This window comes from Grammomys surdaster, unplaced genomic scaffold (genome assembly GCF_004785775.1).
Source record: "Grammomys surdaster isolate TR1022 unplaced genomic scaffold, NIH_TR_1.0 124525, whole genome shotgun sequence".
Lineage (NCBI taxonomy): Eukaryota > Metazoa > Chordata > Mammalia > Rodentia > Muridae > Grammomys > Grammomys surdaster.
In genome coordinates, this window is record NW_021619512.1 from 405,806 (window position 1) to 423,025 (window position 17,220).

A 17,220-nucleotide genomic window follows, 5' to 3' on the forward strand; every position below is an offset into this window, starting at 1 on the left:
GACCCCGGTATCCTGCAGCGATCCCTAGGCGCGAGCACCGCACCACAGTAAGACTTTTGTGGCAAGTGCTTTCACCCACTGAGCCATCTCCCAGGCCCACTTAAATAAATTTTAAAAACAAACACTACAGAAAATTAGGTGAATTGTGACACAACTCTGGTAAGTAAAGGATATTCTGCATATATGTAACAAAAGACAAAACTGGATAGTGAAATGTGGCATTGTATAAAGAGATTCTAGATTATTTTAAAACTTATTTTTGTATATTACCTACTTTCCTAAGTTTTCTAAGATGATATTGTTATAATTAAAAACATAAAAAAGGAAATATTTGAGAATACATTTTATATTTCTACATCACATTTCCACTGAAATACCACACATATGTTAAAAAAAATAAAGATGAAAGCCGAAATAACAAAAAAAGTAAAACTAAATATGTGTTTAATTGTGTCCCTTAAAGAACAAGGGTGGTCAGGTGTTCAGTGAATTGTAGGTTTTCTTAATGCAGCCGAGTATAAGAGGAGTATAAAATGAACTTAGGGAAGGACCTCGAATAATATGTTTAAAATAGACAAGTGACTTATTCCAACAAGACACCATACATCATAGAGGGTTAATGGTAACATCTTCCAAGATTGTGTTCATTTTGTCCTCATTGTATCAAGAGAATAGCCAATCATTACCTTGAGCGGTGTTGCTGGAGACACTGGGATAGCAGAAAAACTCCTGGGCACTGTCACAGAAGACACCTGAGGGGCATTATTGTAACTGCTGGACACTGCTGCTGCAGACACCTGAGGACTATTACAACCACTGGTCATTGCTGCTGAGGTCATTCCAAAGATCTGGGCACTGCTGGGCTCTGTGGCTGGAGTCACACGAGGGTTACTGTAACTGACAGGTACTCTTGATCCAGATACCTGAGGACTATTACAACCACTGGTCATTGCTGCTGAGGTCATTCTCGAGGTCTGGACACTGCTGCACACTGTTGCTGGGGTCACCTGAGGGTTATTGCTGGATACTGTTGCTGCAGACACACGAGGAATATTGCAACCAGTGGTCATTGTTGCTGGGGTCATTCGTAAGGTGTGGACACTGCTGGACACTGTAGCTTGAGGCATCCACGGGGCCTGGACACTGCTGGGCAGTGTTGCTGGGGTCACCTGAGGTTTATTGAATCTGCTGGACACTGCTGCTGCAGGTGCCTGAGGACAATTATGACCACTGGTCATTGTGGCTGGTGTCATGTGAAAGGTCTGGACACTGCTGGTATCTGCTTTGGGAGACTCCAGAGTAGCTTGGTGACTATAAGAAAGTGTTGAGGTTACCTGATAGGGCTGGGTGATCTGAGTGATGCTGGAGGTTGTCACTGGAGACACAGGAGAAGCCTTGTCACAGGTGGAACATGGTGCTGAAGAAGCCTGAGATGTTGCCAATATGGTGGATGATATTTCTGGAGGCTCCAGGGGGGTCTGGAGGCTGCTGGAGGCTGTTGTTGGAAACTCCTGAGGAGTTAGGGGTTCACACTCATCTGGGTATGTGCTGGTTGCTGAAAGTTCTGGAATGTTAGGCTCTTCCTCCCAAAACTGTGTTGTCATGGTGTCAGGTGATACAGGGATAGTGTCTTTGCTTTCCTGAAAGGAAATAGTTTTAAAAAATTCTTTGTATCCTAATAAACGTTGTTCAAACAAAATCAGATCAAACACGTCTTTGTCTTTTTTTCCTTCGAAAATACTTCTGCTCTGCTAGTGTCCCCTTCGTCCCTACCCTGCCCCAGCTGGGCTTCATGAAGCATTTTCAGATTGCATGTAGGTACTTCCTAAACCTAGCCCTTTCCCTTTCTAATCAGAATGTCCCTTAGAAACGAGGGCACTAAATTTCACTGGTCTGGTTCAGAATACTGACTCTGCATGTCTTATAAAACTGACAAAAGGTAACCTCAGACTCAGACTCAGAGTTATTGGATGGGAAACAAGTCTTTAAACAAAACTGGCTCCCATTTGTGGGTTTTTCTCCCCTCAGCTTCTCAACGAAGCCACTTCAAATTGTCTGCTTTTGGGGACACAAGAATCCCTGTCACCATCCTTTCAGGTGATCTGATTATAACTGTATAACAGGTTCCCTTAAATAATGGACCACAGAGTTAAACTTTCGGGAGATCGGATGGAGCTAAGTTGGTATAGTATTTGCCTAGTAAGTGCTAGGCAAGGCTCATTTAAATATGTGCTTAGGTTAGGGTCTGTGGCAGAACCTTCCCCCAATGAATAAAGATTTCAAGGAGCCAATCACGGGGCGAGTAGGCGGGACTTCCAGGTCAGAGAAAGGAAGACCGGAGGCAAAAGAAAGATACTTGATTTTGGACAGGAGAGAGCTTGGAGGACAAAATGTAGGTAGTGGAGGCCCCCGGTTCAGGTGGCGGATTTGCAGGGATCCACTACCAGAGGATTTATAACATAGAATAGTTTACAAATTAGGACGCTAGTTGCTGCGCCCAGCGATTCTGCCACCTGTTGATTCTAAACTAAGATTGTGTGGTGTTTTCCTTCACGTGGCAGCTCAGCTGGTTCCAGAGAAAGGTACAGTGGCAGGGGACCCCAGCCAGCCACGGGAATTTGGACTCGTGGGGCATGCGTGGCAGAACTTAGCCACTTAGCTGGGTGGAGAGGTTTCGGAGCTCTGAGTCAGAGTCTGCCGGCTGAGAACAGGCCTGTTCGCTGGTGCCTTGCCTGCAGTAGCGTGGATTGTTTTGTTTGTTTGTTTGTTTGTTTTCTTTTATATTTAGTTAAATGAAAATACTGTATATATGAATGTAAAGAGATATATAAGAAGAATGTGTAATAAAGCAATACATATGTTTAGGACTTTTTAATATACTTATATAAACTTATATGAGGCATAAAACTTGAATGATTTTAAACTTAGCTTTAAAAGTAAAAACTAATAAAAGTGAAACCGTGTAAAAAGTTTGTCATGTTAATTATTAGTGTTTTCTTTGCTTGTTTCTGATTCCCTCGGTGTGTAAGTCTTCTGAGAAACAGAAAGAAATAGATGCATTCAGCAATGGTAATTTGACAAAGAAACCCATACCAACGAAAGGACAGGGGTTTTGTTTATTCTGAAGATCATGTAGGAAACAATAAACGATAGAAGGCACGAAGGGCTTTGCTTTCACAGGTCTAGTTGTAAAGGAGTGTGCAGACTTGCTGCCCCGAATCACATCCAATGCATGATTCTCCGGTGTATTTGTAAAATACAGTCATTAAAAAGCCTTTGTCCAAACAAACAAACAAACAAACAAGAGGAAAAAAGAAATAAAATAGTTGATGTCATCTGAAAAAAACTGATTATTTATGGCCTTTTCTTCGGGCTTAGATCTGTTTTAATTATATTATTATCATTACTTATGAAGACAGATAATTAGATGTGCACATTGATTTTACATTCCAAGTAGTGCAACTCTAATTATTAAAAAGACAAAACATTGGTCATATAGAGATTCGTTGTATGATAGAATTCAATAAAATAAACATTTGTAAATGGTTGTCAGGGTTTCACAATGTACACTAAAAGATGAATGGTTACGTTGAATAAATAAGTTAGTGCAAGATTAGATGATAAGCTCCTTCAAGATTTTTATCATTGTGAAGAAGTCTGGAATATCTTCAATGAATGGACCACAGAGTTAATATTTCTGTCAATCATGTTGTACCTCACCTGGTAGGTAGACTTCTTTTCTAGTATAAAGGAAGCCCAATCATATCTCTTTTAAATATATGTAAAGATAATGTGTTTTAAATAATCAAATTATGTGATAAACCTGGTTAAATTATTATAAATTATTTCTTAGTAACATATACCTTGTCAAGAGCAAAAGCATCTTACTGACATCTTCATAGACACATTTGGTATTGTGATGACTGACTGTCATATGGTGGAATTATGGAGGCTTCAGGGTTTTTGTTGTTGTTGTTGTTATTGTTGTTGTTGTATATTTCCCCATTTTTCAAAGGAAAAAATGCATACATATCCTACCAGTAATAGCTGATCTTCTCTTTTGTGTGTTAGAGGTTGAACTTGGGGACTTGTGTGTGCCAAGGTAGACTCCACTATAGGGTTTTATCCTCAGTCCCTGTCATGTGTTTTAAAATTGTATGAAGAACAATGGTTTTAATACCAAGATAATTAATTCCAGGTTACTGGATTCTGAGTCTATTGATTCCTTGGGAACTGCACTTTTTGAACAAATGGCCAGAGAAAAGCATAGGATCATCTTGTCCAGGAACAGAAATACTTCATGTATGTCACTACTCTATGCACATTCCATGGTGGGAGAACAGGACACGCATGTACATTTAGAAAGTACAAGTTGAGTTTAGTGTCCTTTGACAGGCTTTGGAAGTTCATATCCTTAAACTGACTGCTACTTTCGCAAATGTTCTTAAAAGGAATAATGTGGGGTTGGAGAGGTGACTTATGGGGCAAGAATAATTGCTGCACATACATGAGGGTCTGAGATCGGATCTCAGCACCCACATAAAAGTCTAAGCTTTCCTAGTGTATGTGTATGGGTATGTGACCCTAGCACTGTGAAATGCATGACAGGATGGTCTCTGAGCCTTGCTGCCTACCAGCATGGCTCCAGGTTCATGGAGAGACTGTATCTCAAAGGAGTAAGGCATAGAGTGATTAATCAGAGTATTTTAAATCCTTTTTTGACATCAAGGATATCATGCACACACATGTATGTAAATCACACACACACACACACACACGTGCACACACAAACATTCACAAAGCAAGTAATGATTGTGTGTATTTGCTATAGAAAATTTTGTTATAATAAAGTACACATTTGTCCTTCAGTTTAAAACAAAATGAGTGACCAGAAATTGTGAAAATGTTTACCCTTCATTTTGTTTTAGCTAGGTCCGTGACACAGATAAGGGGCTTATACTAAGTACTCAGAGAAAAGTCCTGGGAGAACAATCTTAGTGAGTGCTTTTTTAGTGAGATCTTAACAGCGTACCTTTGGTGAAGATGTCGTCATAGCTGGTTCTACTTCCCAAACTTTCATCATGTTGGGGGTAAGTGGTAGAGTACTGGATTCAGATTTTATTTTGGTTTTATTTTTAACTGATGAAATGAAGAAAATACAATTAATAAATGAAGCTGTCCTGTTGTAAGACAGCTGAAGTTCATTTCATGCATTTGCTTCCTGCTTGTGTCTCAGTATATTTCCTGCCCCTGCCACCAACAATACAAACACAGAAACTGCTTCTGGGTTTCCTTGCTCTTCTCAGGTGCAACTACCATGACACTCTTCCCTCTTGGGGACGTCTATGCATACCAGCCAAGCCCCCCACCCAGCCCTTTTATCCTATAGCTGATTTTAAGAATATAAAATTTCTATAATTTGACAGATTATCTTCTATAGGTCACCCCAAATTAGAGAAATAGAGAAAGAAGATGTAATCAATTCTGACATGTGACAGAGGCTTAACAGTGAATTTCTATCACTTACTTTTGGGCTCTCTTTTATTTTCTTGAGACAGGATCTCACCATGATCCCCAGGCTAGCCTGAAACTGGAGATCTCTCTGCCCAAGCCAGCTGAGTGCTAAGATCACAGATGTGAGGCAATATGCTTATGTTTGTTTCCATTTATTTTGAACCCAGTAACTTTATAAAAGGGAATTTCACATCTCTTAGATTCAGGATTCTACTTAAATATTGGCTCACCCTTGTTGCTGGAAGACATACTAATGATGGTGTTTCTTAGAGGAATTTTAAATATGGTATTAAAATTTTCACTTTGTAATTTTCTACCCATTCCACTCTACTGGAAGGTATTGTTTCTCCAAGCAGCTTCTGCTTTTGTTGTTTTCACCCACCCCAAAGACATCTACCTCCAAACCCATTACAGTTCTTTGTAGGAAAGGAGTTCCCTAAGTTTCCACCATTTAAAGTGGTGCCATTCTGTAGGTCCTGATGCAGACACTGGGGAAGAGGCATATATATTAGCTGTGATCACTGCAAGGAGCCAGCAAGGTTTGGGAGAATAGAGGAAAAGTGGGCATCCAGACTGCTTCTCTATTACCTTTCTCCATCTCTTTCCTAAGTATATCAACACAATCTTCAAGTTCTGAAATATCTTCAAATACTTCTATCAGTTTGCTCAGTCCAGCATCCTCCGGGAACTTTTCTTCCATTAAGTCAGCAATCTTAATTCTGTCATAATCATCTTGCATTTTCTTAGTCAGTTTTAGGTCATGGATCAGTAAAGACTTAAGGACTCTAAAGTTATAGTCATTGATACATTCTAATCCGAACAGAAGAACAATTTTCTTGTAGTGATTCACCATCTCTCAAGTTATAGATAAGCCTACAAACAACAGTAGATGAATTACATACATAAACAGACAATTTAAAATGCAGAGTATATCTAGGTGAGCAAACAACCCATGACATAGTGTTGTCCATAGCTGTGCATGTGAAAAAAAGGGAGCGTTGATTACTAACTGCGCCATTGGGGAAACAATGGGTGCAGAACTGCTTGGTTAGTAAACATGTCTAAGAAACCCTTCCCTGTTAATGATGATGGCTGAGTGAGGTCAGGGAAAGTGGCTATGGGAAAGCATGGAAATCATCCTTAGTTACAGTGTATAGAGTATGGGTTGTGAAGGCTGAAATCCCAGGTCTTTTTTTTTCTGTTATATAATAATGATGGACCTTGATTCCTCTCATCATTTTTTCTCTTTTAACAGTTGTTTATTATTTTATTTATTTACCTATTTATTTACATCCCAAATGCTGTTCCCCCCCTTTCAGATCCCCCTTACCCAGTTCATCCCTCCATCCCCCTCCCTTTTGCCTCTGAGAAGATACTCCCCCCCATCCCTGTATCAGTATTTCCCCATCCTGGTGCATCAAGTTTCTTCAGGATTAGGAACATCCTCTCCCACTAAGGCCAGAACTCTGCTACATATGTGTCAGGGGCCTTGGGCCAGCTCACCTATGCTCTTCAGTTGGGGGCTCAGTCTCTCGGAGCTCTCAGGGGTCCAGATTAGTTGACTGTCTATTGGTATTAGAACCTGTCCCTAGATGTCCCCCTGTGAGTTCCCGACTTGCCAGTGTGCAAGTGGCTTACCTGTAAATGGTCTGCATGTTCTCTCAATGTACAGGAGTGGGTATTGGCTACAACAGGGTGAACCTTGCCAGTGAACAGACTATAGTCTACTTGGCTCTTAGTTAAGCAGTTTCCGTTAGCATCCTGTCTCACCAGATGTTAGACCTTGTTTCCTACGGTACTTTCTAGTGCTAGATGACGGCATTCACTGGGGGGGGGGGGATATTTCAATAGCTACATGCTTTTTCTCTTTTTAGGCTTGACATTTTTAGTTGGTTTTCTTTGCTCATAGTGACAGTTTTCTCTGCACAGGCTGTGTTTAAACACAGCTAAAATAAGTTAATAGCTGACCAGTTTTTTTTAAAAAATCCTTACTCCTTAAAATACTCTGGAAGTTCTTGGATAATCTGCCTCTTTTACATCTGGTTCTTTTATATTCGTGCTATATTACACTGTGGATACACAGCACCCTTTGCCTTGCTGTGCTCTGTGAAGTAGATGTTGTCCTTCTCATGATTACTCTTGCATTACCTTCTCGGCCTGTCGTCTATGATAACCTTTAAGAATCAACTGAGATTTTGCCTTCTGGAAACTCTCCAGATTCCCCCAACAGACCCAAGTTCCTCTTCTATATATGACTCGGAGTTTCTGTACATCCCTGATAACTCTCAAGGATGGATTGATTCTATGATTTGCTTAAATTGTTGTCATTTTAGTTATGGGTTATTTTGTTTGTCTATCTCTGTCTCTCTGTCTCTCTCACTCGTTTTGTGTGTGTGTATGTGTGTGTTTGTGTAATAGTGTGTAATATTCTAATCAGAATGCTAAATGTTCTTGGACTATTAACATTGTTTAACAGCATTGTCAGGCAGACAATGTTCAGAGGATGAAAGGCAAGTCTACAAAGAGAAACAGAACATTGACAGCGAAGAACACTAAAGAAGATCAGATTATATAAAAGACCATATTCTCCAGAGCAGTATACTTTCAGCAAAATAGTGGGATGATTTTGTATTACAATGGCCTAAGATACTACAAACCAAAAGAGTTTCAAAAATATGAAGGTTGTATTTATTTTTTGATTTTTTGACAATAAGCTTATTTCAAAATATCAACTGATGTGAAATGATAGGAGATCTTAATGTATTTGATAAACTCTGTGTTAGCATTCTGTCTTAACTCCACCCCCACAGTTATCTGACAATAGCCAAGTAGGCCTGGTCCACTATAAAAGGGGCTGCTTGTCCCCTCCCCCCCCTCTCTCTCTCTTGATCTCTTGTTCTTGCTCTTTTGGTCCCTCTTTCCCTTCGCCCTTCCCTCTTCACTTTCCCCTGTCTCCACGTGCTCATGGCCAGCCTCTACTCCTCTACTTCTCTACTCTCTCTTTCTCTCTCTCTGCCTCTACTACCCTCCTGGCTCCCCTCCCCATGCCCTGAATAAACTCTGTTTTATACTATACTGGTGTGTGGCTGGTCCCTCAGGGAGAAAGGGATGCCTCATCATGAGCCTGTTGAGACATCCCCTTCCCACATACCTCACCACACACCCACAGAACATACTCTTTCTCTTTTTATAAACACATCATTGGTGCCGAGACTAGGAAATCTGCAAGTTTGCATCACACCAGCTACCAAAAGAGATCCATGCTTGCTAGGCTAGAACTGGTAACCCCCATCCCCCATGGGTCAGAGTAATCATCCACATGGTCCCAGGGAAGATTTCTTGAGCTCGGAGCTAACCCTGTGCTTCCCTGATACTTGTTCTAGGATTCTTTCTCTTGGGTGAGACTTTCCCTTTTCCTTTTGAGACAATTTCTTTCTTGCAGCTGAGAACCCCAGGCTGGGCCTGGACAAACTGCTCTCTTAGGAGGACTGCCTCTAAGCTCTAGTCCCCATCCCCCAGGAGTCTCACCCAGGGGTCAGTCTCTACCAGTAGCATAGGCTTCTCCCCTCCTACTCTGTCATTTGCCACTGGCTGTAGCCACTAAGTTTGCCAGTTTGCCTGAAAAGCAGGTCTGGGACTCTGCTTGCTCCTTTCCCCCACTGTGTTCCTTAGCTCTGTTCTGGGTCTACTCCTTGCATCCTGCCACAGACCCTCTCTGAGACTTGCTTTCCCATGTGTGCAACCACCTTCACAAAGGGCTTGGCTGCCGAAACATAGGAGGGAGTCTCTCTCCCTTTCTATTCAGACCTATAAAGTGAGTGTGCCCATAGTACTGTCTACCACAAGAGTAGCTAGTGCACACTGGTCCACAGCTTCTGGCTGCTTGAAGGAAGTCCTGCTCTGCAGTGGTGCTGATCCAACTCGAAGCACCTCTGCCTCAGCTGCGGGCCATAGCACAACCCAGGACCATGACCTGTAGCCCACAGCCCTGACCTGCTGGCCATATGATCGTATGCCACTGCTGCTAACTTTTTATTCTGGTTCTAGCCAAATGTTTCTTTGCTAATAAAAATATGTGCTTTTCTCTACCTACCCATCCTGCCAAAGTTACTTAAGACTCTTTCCTATCCAGTCTTGACAGGTTTTTGCTACTGCTATTAAATTCTATTCAGTTACAACCAATCTATACAGTCCTCAATCTTGTCACAAGTCTGCTAATAGAATATTTAAGATTACGACAGCAGAATTCCCAAAGCCTCTAACAGTTGACCCAAGATGGTTTCAGAAGACTTGGACACCTAGAAGATACTGCCTGGATTATATCCGATGATATAGTCACTAAAAAATGTAGTGGACAGAACTGAATGTCCTGAGTTAAATGACTTGGCTAAACCAAAATGTCATGTGTATCAATTCCACAGAGAAAAATCCCTGCATCTTCTGCACTTGAAAACCAGACTGACTTCGCCCAAGAGACCATGGAGACCAAGGGAACTGTTGGCTAGTGGACTCTGTCATTTTAAAAATAATATATAACTGATAGATTATTGTTTACTCTTTCTCAGACTTCTGGCTACATTGGCAGCTAAGCTTTCACAGATGTAATCTGTTATATCATTACCTAAACTCAGTTTCCATTGATTAAATGCTTCGTATTTCCTCTTCTTGCTATGCCACTGTCCTAAATTATCTGAATTCCTAAAAATTTGCCTAACTCTAATAAAACATTCCACTATATGATCCAGCAAAGACTCATCTTAAAGACTGCTCGTGTTGTTAACTCATGCTGTTATCTCTTTAGTAAACTTATATGCTACAGGAAACCCACTCAGATCTGCCTCTCACGGACCAAATAGACTCCATCCAGATAAGTACATCTGCCTACAGTTCCCATTTACTACCTATTCCAAAGGATGGGATCATTCTGAGTTTCAAATGTACATCTTAAGAAAAATTTTTCTTTCTCCCAAACGTACTTAGTCTTATTCCCTATGTCTTGTCAAGTGCAGGCGCATCCAGAACAGCTTCAGAGAGGCAAACTCCAGATGCTCCATCTCCTGTCACACACACAGATGCTTCTACTGGATCTGTTCTTTCTGATCTATCCTCAGATGGCTCCATAGACCCCAGACAGCAGGAAACACCCAACTCTTCCAAGATTGGACAAACATCCCTCATACCCATTCTTCCAGGTTCCCTAGAGACACATTGCTCCCAATGCCAGCAGGAAGTAGCCAGATATCACGATGACTCTATTGTTGCTTTGCCATCACTTCTTCCTAAGTTTTTCTTTTTTAATTAAACAAAAAAAAAGAACATTAGCATTCTGTCTAAACTCTACCCCCACAGTTACCTGGCAATAGGCAGGTAGGCCTGGCCCACTATAAAAGTGTCTGCTTGCCCCCTCCTCTCTCTCTTGCTTTCTCACTCTTGCTCTCTTGCTCCTTTCTTGCCTCTTGCTTCTCTCTGTCCCGTCACCCCTTCCCCCTTCCCCTCCTCCTCTCTCCAGATGCTCATGGCTGGCCTCTACTCCTCTACCTCTCTCTCTCTCTCTCTCTCTCTCTCTCTCTCTCTTTCTCTTTCTGCCTCTGCTACCCTCCTGGCTCCCCTTCCCCTGCCCTGAATAAACTCTATTCTATACTATACTGTTGTGTGGCTGGTCCCTCAGTGGGAAGAGATGCCTTGGCATGGGACTGCTGAGACAGCCCCTTACCCCATACCTCTCCACACACTCCCATTGAACATATTCTATATCTCTTTATCTTTTTATAAACACACTCTGCTTACATGTAAATGCGCATGCTTCACTGTTGAAATATATTTTTTTTTTAATTTTGGAATAATGATAGCAGTCTCAATAATATCCAGTAGTATAGTATTTCGGATATTTGTATTAAAACCCATCTTCAGCCAGCAAATCCTAAATATCAAAATATAGTCACCTCCAGTGGTGCAAAAAGGTGCCCTCTGCTCACCTTGAGTAAAATAAAAACTGAGAATGAGTCTTTGAATGCAGACCAATTCACACTCACAGAAGAAAGTCTCAACAGTGTTGTCTGGCATCAGCACCTCAGCAGCTTCCTATGTGCTGATGTCATATGTGCTGATGCACAGGGAAGAGCTCTTGGAAGTGTGACAAGAAAATGGTATGTACAGTCGAGAGCTCCTCAGAGTAAAACCTAAGCTAGGTGAAAACTGAAGTTGCCTAGGCAAGCCTCTATCTCAGGATTGAAACTCTCCTCAGAGAGAGGAAAGACAGGAAGAAGATCACCATGGCCTCTGAGGGAGTAAACAACTTAAGTTCAGGGATGTTGTTGTCTATGGTTGTCAGCCACTAGCTATAAAGAAAGGGCAAGAAAAGAAATATAGATGTACCATTAAAGAAATGGCCATAATAGGAGTCAGAAAGTGTCCCCAACCTACACTATGAGGCCTAACATAATCAGTTAATTAACATCCTTGGCAAATCTTCTTTAACATGTGTAGCTAAATGTTATCATTCAGACATACATTAAAGGTGGAAATTTTAAAATAAATATTTTAGAGTAACTAATAAGATCCAATTTTTCTATATTAGCATTGTCTTAATTAGAAGTAAAAATTAAAATTCCTGTCAGAAAACCAACGAAATCACAATAGTTTACCTCCTAGAAATAAATAACAATTTTAATAATAGAATTGTCTAATAATAACTTAAAAATAAAGTTTTTATGCTCAATTTAGGAGTTTTACCTAATTTCTAAATGAACAAGGTCATAACTTTTTTACAATTCTAGAAAGTCTGAGTAGCATAATTAATAAACTTAGGTAATAGATCAACCACAGTGCACAGAGGGTCTTCAGAACAGTCTAAAAGTTTGAAGAAATATACACCTATTTCAAATTAATTCTCCATCTCTTTTCTACATCTTACCACCAGAAAACAAAAACAAAGAAAACTAAAAAGACAAAAAATTCAAAACAATTAACTTTAAGGGTGATATAAATTAGCCATGTCTACAGAAGATGTCTACAATACCACCTTATCCCCTTGACGCAGAAGTGAATGAAGACCATTAAATGTGCTTATGAAATCTTTAAAACTCCATGTTTTCAATAACTATGAAACGGAGACACTTTTGAGCACTTGTGCCCATTAGCCCTCTGGCTGTGTACTATTGAAATACTAGATAATGCAGCTTAATATCATGATGCATTTTTCACTGAACATTACTTCGTGGCAATTTTTCCTGTCACAATTGACTTTTTCTCAGCCATTTATCATAACAACCAGGTTCTAAACACCCTCTAGTCAAGAAAACTAAAGCCCTCTTCTCCTTACTCACTTATCCTGACTTCCCTCTAAAAAGTGTATTTAAAGTCTGAAATATGCCCCTTTTTTTGGCTCAGTCCTACTGGTAGAAGAATAAGGATGCCTACCATCTTCATGAGCCAAGGACCTGAATCCAGCTACTGCAGATTCACTGCTCAGTGTAGCAGCCACCAGCTTGGCTTCCTTCTCTTTCAACCAAAACATCAGCAGGGATTTCACCTGTAGTTTTGTGCATTCACAAAGTATCTACTTTCCACAGAAAGCAGGGACAGGACTCACCTCTTCAGAAATTTCTTCAGTGGTATCCAGCTTTTGCAGGATATGAAGAGGTGTGTGTGTGTGTGTGTGTGTGTGTGTGTGTGTGTGTGTGTGTGTATGTGTCTGTGTGTCTGTGGGTGTAGATAAAAGAGTAAAAACCAGTAAATCTCTTAGAAAGTGAACCAGAGGATTTTATAATCTAAAATTCTGAGAAAATGAAGTGTTTACACAGAGAGAAAGAAAGCTGACACTGGGTAGAGTCACTGTACAGACTGCTCAGACTGGGAAGTACTGGGTGTCTCATCCTGTGCTATTTTGTGTGAGTCATAAAACATGTGATCTCCTTCAACAATGTTCATAGCTTTCGATTTCCTCAGATACTGAAACTCAAGGGTTTCTTCCTGTAAACAACTACCAAAAAAAGCCAGAGCTAGTTACACTCAGGATTTTTCTTGCAAATCTTCATAGGTACAAGATTCAAATTTAAAACAGTCATGTCCTACAAGTTTACAAAAGGGTTCCTAGGAATCTTCATTCCTTTGAATGAAGGTGAAAATCTAGACCAAAAAAGCCAATTCACCCTGCCACTTCTTTCTTTCCTGCTCAGGATGGAGACAGCATCAGAAGATCTTGGCTGTGTCAGTTCCCAGCCGCATGTGAATGGGTTTCAAGGAAAATCTAAGATGAAACAGCTTCTGGGTTAAGTCATTCTTGTAGCACCTATGCATCCATTGGCAGTTCCCTGGACCTGATTTACCAGAGCATAATGTTACAAACACACAACTCTAAGCTCCAACCTCAAATAAATAGAAAGGCATTTGACATTATCCTCCTTCCTCTTGATTGTAAAATTAAGTTGTCCTCCTTAGATGGTGAAGTTAGTGCTTCCTCAGTGTCTCTACATTATTCATGATACCTTGGGGCCTTGGAAACAGTGGGAAAGCTCTGAACTTCTATTGAGATTATGGGTTTAAATAATGCTTGTCCTGCTGCATTTTTCTGGGAAGGAGGGTTCAAGGATTAAGGACTGTTGTAATCCTGAAACATGAAACAAATGGCAGTAGATAATGGTGTGTGAGCCTGCCAGCTGGTCGACAAAACAGGATATTGCCATAGTTAGGTATCCAGTCTACTCCCCAGGATCAGCTGATTCACCTGGATGAAAACGATGGATATTAAGTTGTTTTCCAAGTTCTAGTTTTGGGTAGCTTCTGAATGTCTCTGCCTTTGATAGTAAGAAGCATGTAGCAGGCAGGAGGAACAGTAGCAAGTGTTATTTTCTGGTCTTGTGGTTCTCCTGCAGCAGGTCTTGAGTAAGTTAGAGCTCTTGTTATAGACCTAGGTCATTAGCACCTTTAGCTTTTCAAATGTTACAACATTTCAAGGAATGGGAAGGCAGCCTAGTATTACAGCCTCTGGGCAATCTTAGGTGTTGAGATGCCTCAGTCCATGATAGGGCCAATGTTGAAATTCCCAAGTCAGAGGTGTCTGACCCCTTTGACTCTAAAGCAATGGTTCTCAACCTGTGACAGTGATGCTTTTGCGGGTTGAATGATACTTTCACAGGGATTGCGTATTAGATATTCTGCATATCAGCTATTTATATTACAATTCATAAGAGTGGTAAAATTATAGTTATGAAGCAATATTAGGAACGTTGAGAACCACTGCTCTAAATTCGTGAACATTATCAGGAACTATCCTAATGACCTAGACTGGTGATTTCTCTTTTCTGGTTCTTCCCAGCCTACTCCTTTGCTCACTGTCACCTTTACTCCTACTCTTCCCTTTCTGTCCTGGCAACTCTCCCAAAGTGTCCAGCTGTCTTATCAGTTGTCCAATAGCCTGGCCACCTTTGCAGTTTAGCCTGGTGACAGCATAGATGCTACTGCTGTATCACTGCATCTGCCACTACTGTCATCCTGCTGCTCTGCTGCTCATTGTTCTCAGATAACCAGATCTGCCCTCACCACTAAATATAGACAAAAAGAGAAGCTAGAGAGAAGCCTGCCATTGGGTCATTGTGCTTCTCTAAGAGCCACCAGAGTAGGTGTTCTTCCAGCTCCCATAGTAAACCTGAACAATCTCATTTTATAGTCACTGAAGAGTGTCTGCATTAGTTAAAGTACACTTCATACCCAAGTTAGGGTTTCTGTCTGTACCAATATCACAGGCATTCTTTTGCAAGGCATCAAGGAGAAAGTGTTGCTTCTCTGACCTCTGTGAAATGGTTTCAGGGTCAGTGTTCCCCAAGATTATTGACAACAAACTCTGATACCCAGTGTCTGTAAAAGCCTCACTGAGGCTGTGCTCTCAGAAGCTAACAAGCCATGAGCTGAAATTGTGTAATCTTCTCAAAACATCTCTAGCCTATTCAACCAATGTTTGGATAAGGTTAGTCTGAATATGTATTTGGCTGACATGACAGTCTTTGTGGGCAAATGGGCAAGGAGAGTAAGGGAGTGCCCAGCAGCCGTTTATTAAAGAGCCAAAGTCCCAATCTTTCAGTACATTTGTTAATTTAAAGGAAAAGGTACTCAAGAGGGACAGCTTGTAATAAGAACTTGAAGAAATTATCATGAACAACAATGGTGATTTGTTTATCAGAGCTGTTGCAACACAGCTCATCCACACAACTCCCAGGAATAAATGAGCTATCTATCTATCTATCTATCTATCTATCTATCTATCTATCTATCTATCTCTAATCTTAATTATTCCAAACCTTAATCATTAATTGATGTGTCAGGGCCCAACTCAATAGGTAGCTTTATTCATAAGGCATGCGGTCCCTGGTTATATAAAAATTGTTTAATTAACCATGAGCAAGAGAGCAAGAAAAAGAACAAGCAAGAGAACAAGCCAGTGATCAGCATTTTCCGGTGGTTTCTTTTTGGAGTACCGGCCTTTAGTCCTTGGCCTAGCTTTCCTCAGTGATAGACTATAACCTGAAAGTCTAAGCCAAAAGACCTTTTCCTTTCCAAGTCGCCCTTAATCAGAATGTTCTGTCCCAATAGAGAAGAAAGTAGAATGTCAATGCTAAGAAATCAGTGTTATGGGAATTAAGAGTTCATTGAAATTGGACCCCTCCCTCATGGTTAGTTTTCGGTCCCGTGCTTCATTTTTCCGGTGATCCTATAATGGTGAATGTAAGAACTATTTCTTCTTAGGGGTTTCAAATAGCATATGAACATGTAGAACAATTGAGGATTTGTAGAGGTCCACTAAAGGAAATCTACCTTTTCCTGGTTAAAAGTATAGCTGAGTTATATATCTGTCTAGGAGTGAAGAGATGATATTCTGAAATGCTTCAATGATAAGAACATTATATAATGCTCATTAAGAACTAGGTAAAATATTAAGACCTAGATGAAATGTGAAGGCCTAGGTAACTGTTACCCAGCTAGTCTGCCATTTTGTGCTGTTACTATTATTATAAAGAAACTTTCTCATATTGTTTTTGCTGCTATTAGGAAACTTTCTCATTCCAAAGTTGATGACATATTCTGTTATAGTCTGTGCCCTTTGAAACCAAACATCACAAAAATCAGTACAAATGCTGTGTATAGCTACCTACAATAAGCTTGGACCTAAACCAACCACACAGCAGCACTTTCTACACTTGTGTATAAACTTTTGTAGTATTTGCTTTTGTAAGCTGTCCCAGGGATAGACCCCAACATAAGACGGACACTTTCGCCAATATAAGAAATTGTTTTAAAAAGATTTATTTTGAGTAGGGCTCAAGTAAAGTTTAAGTTCCCAAGACCTCCCTGGAAACTGACATTCTATTTTGCAGAAAGAGACATATAGCTGACATCCTGGTTGACAAATTAAGACATGAATATTGACAAGGCAAGCCCCTGCCACAATTAAATTCCCCAACCAGTGGGAACCGGATAAGTGTACAACAAAGACATGCTCTTAAGGAAGATCCCTATCCCCAAATCCAAATTGGTGGAATAACTTGGCAAAGATGTTTGTAGATATGATGATTAAAAAGCCCTGTAGGATCTTTATTCAATGTCATGGTTCAGCTACTGAGCCTGGAATGTGGCCCTGATCTATCAGTCTTCGGTTGTAGTGTTCAGTAAAACGTCCCCATTTGACTGAGATTTGTGTTGAGTGGTTTGTGC

The 17,220-nt window shown here is 40.6% G+C and overlaps 1 protein-coding gene across 2 annotated transcripts in view; it reads right to left on the reverse strand.

Moving 5' to 3' along the window:
* Positions 1–13,388, reverse strand: part of Ifi16 (interferon gamma inducible protein 16) — a 20,596-nt gene extending 7,208 nt beyond the window's left edge. Inside the window, exons 1-4 of one of the 2 annotated variants that reach the window (XM_028784631.1) lie at positions 13,106–13,388; positions 6,103–6,387; positions 5,033–5,139; positions 687–1,640 (exon numbers count right to left, since the gene is read on the reverse strand). In XM_028784631.1, coding sequence (XP_028640464.1) covers positions 687–1,640; positions 5,033–5,139; positions 6,103–6,367 — 1,326 coding nt within the window. In that variant the 5' untranslated portion in view covers positions 6,368–6,387; positions 13,106–13,388. The remainder of the gene's footprint in view (positions 1–686; positions 1,641–5,032; positions 5,140–6,102; positions 6,388–13,105) is intronic. The other variant, XM_028784632.1, reaches the window with a different exon arrangement.
* Between the last annotated feature and the right edge of the window lie 3,832 nt (positions 13,389–17,220).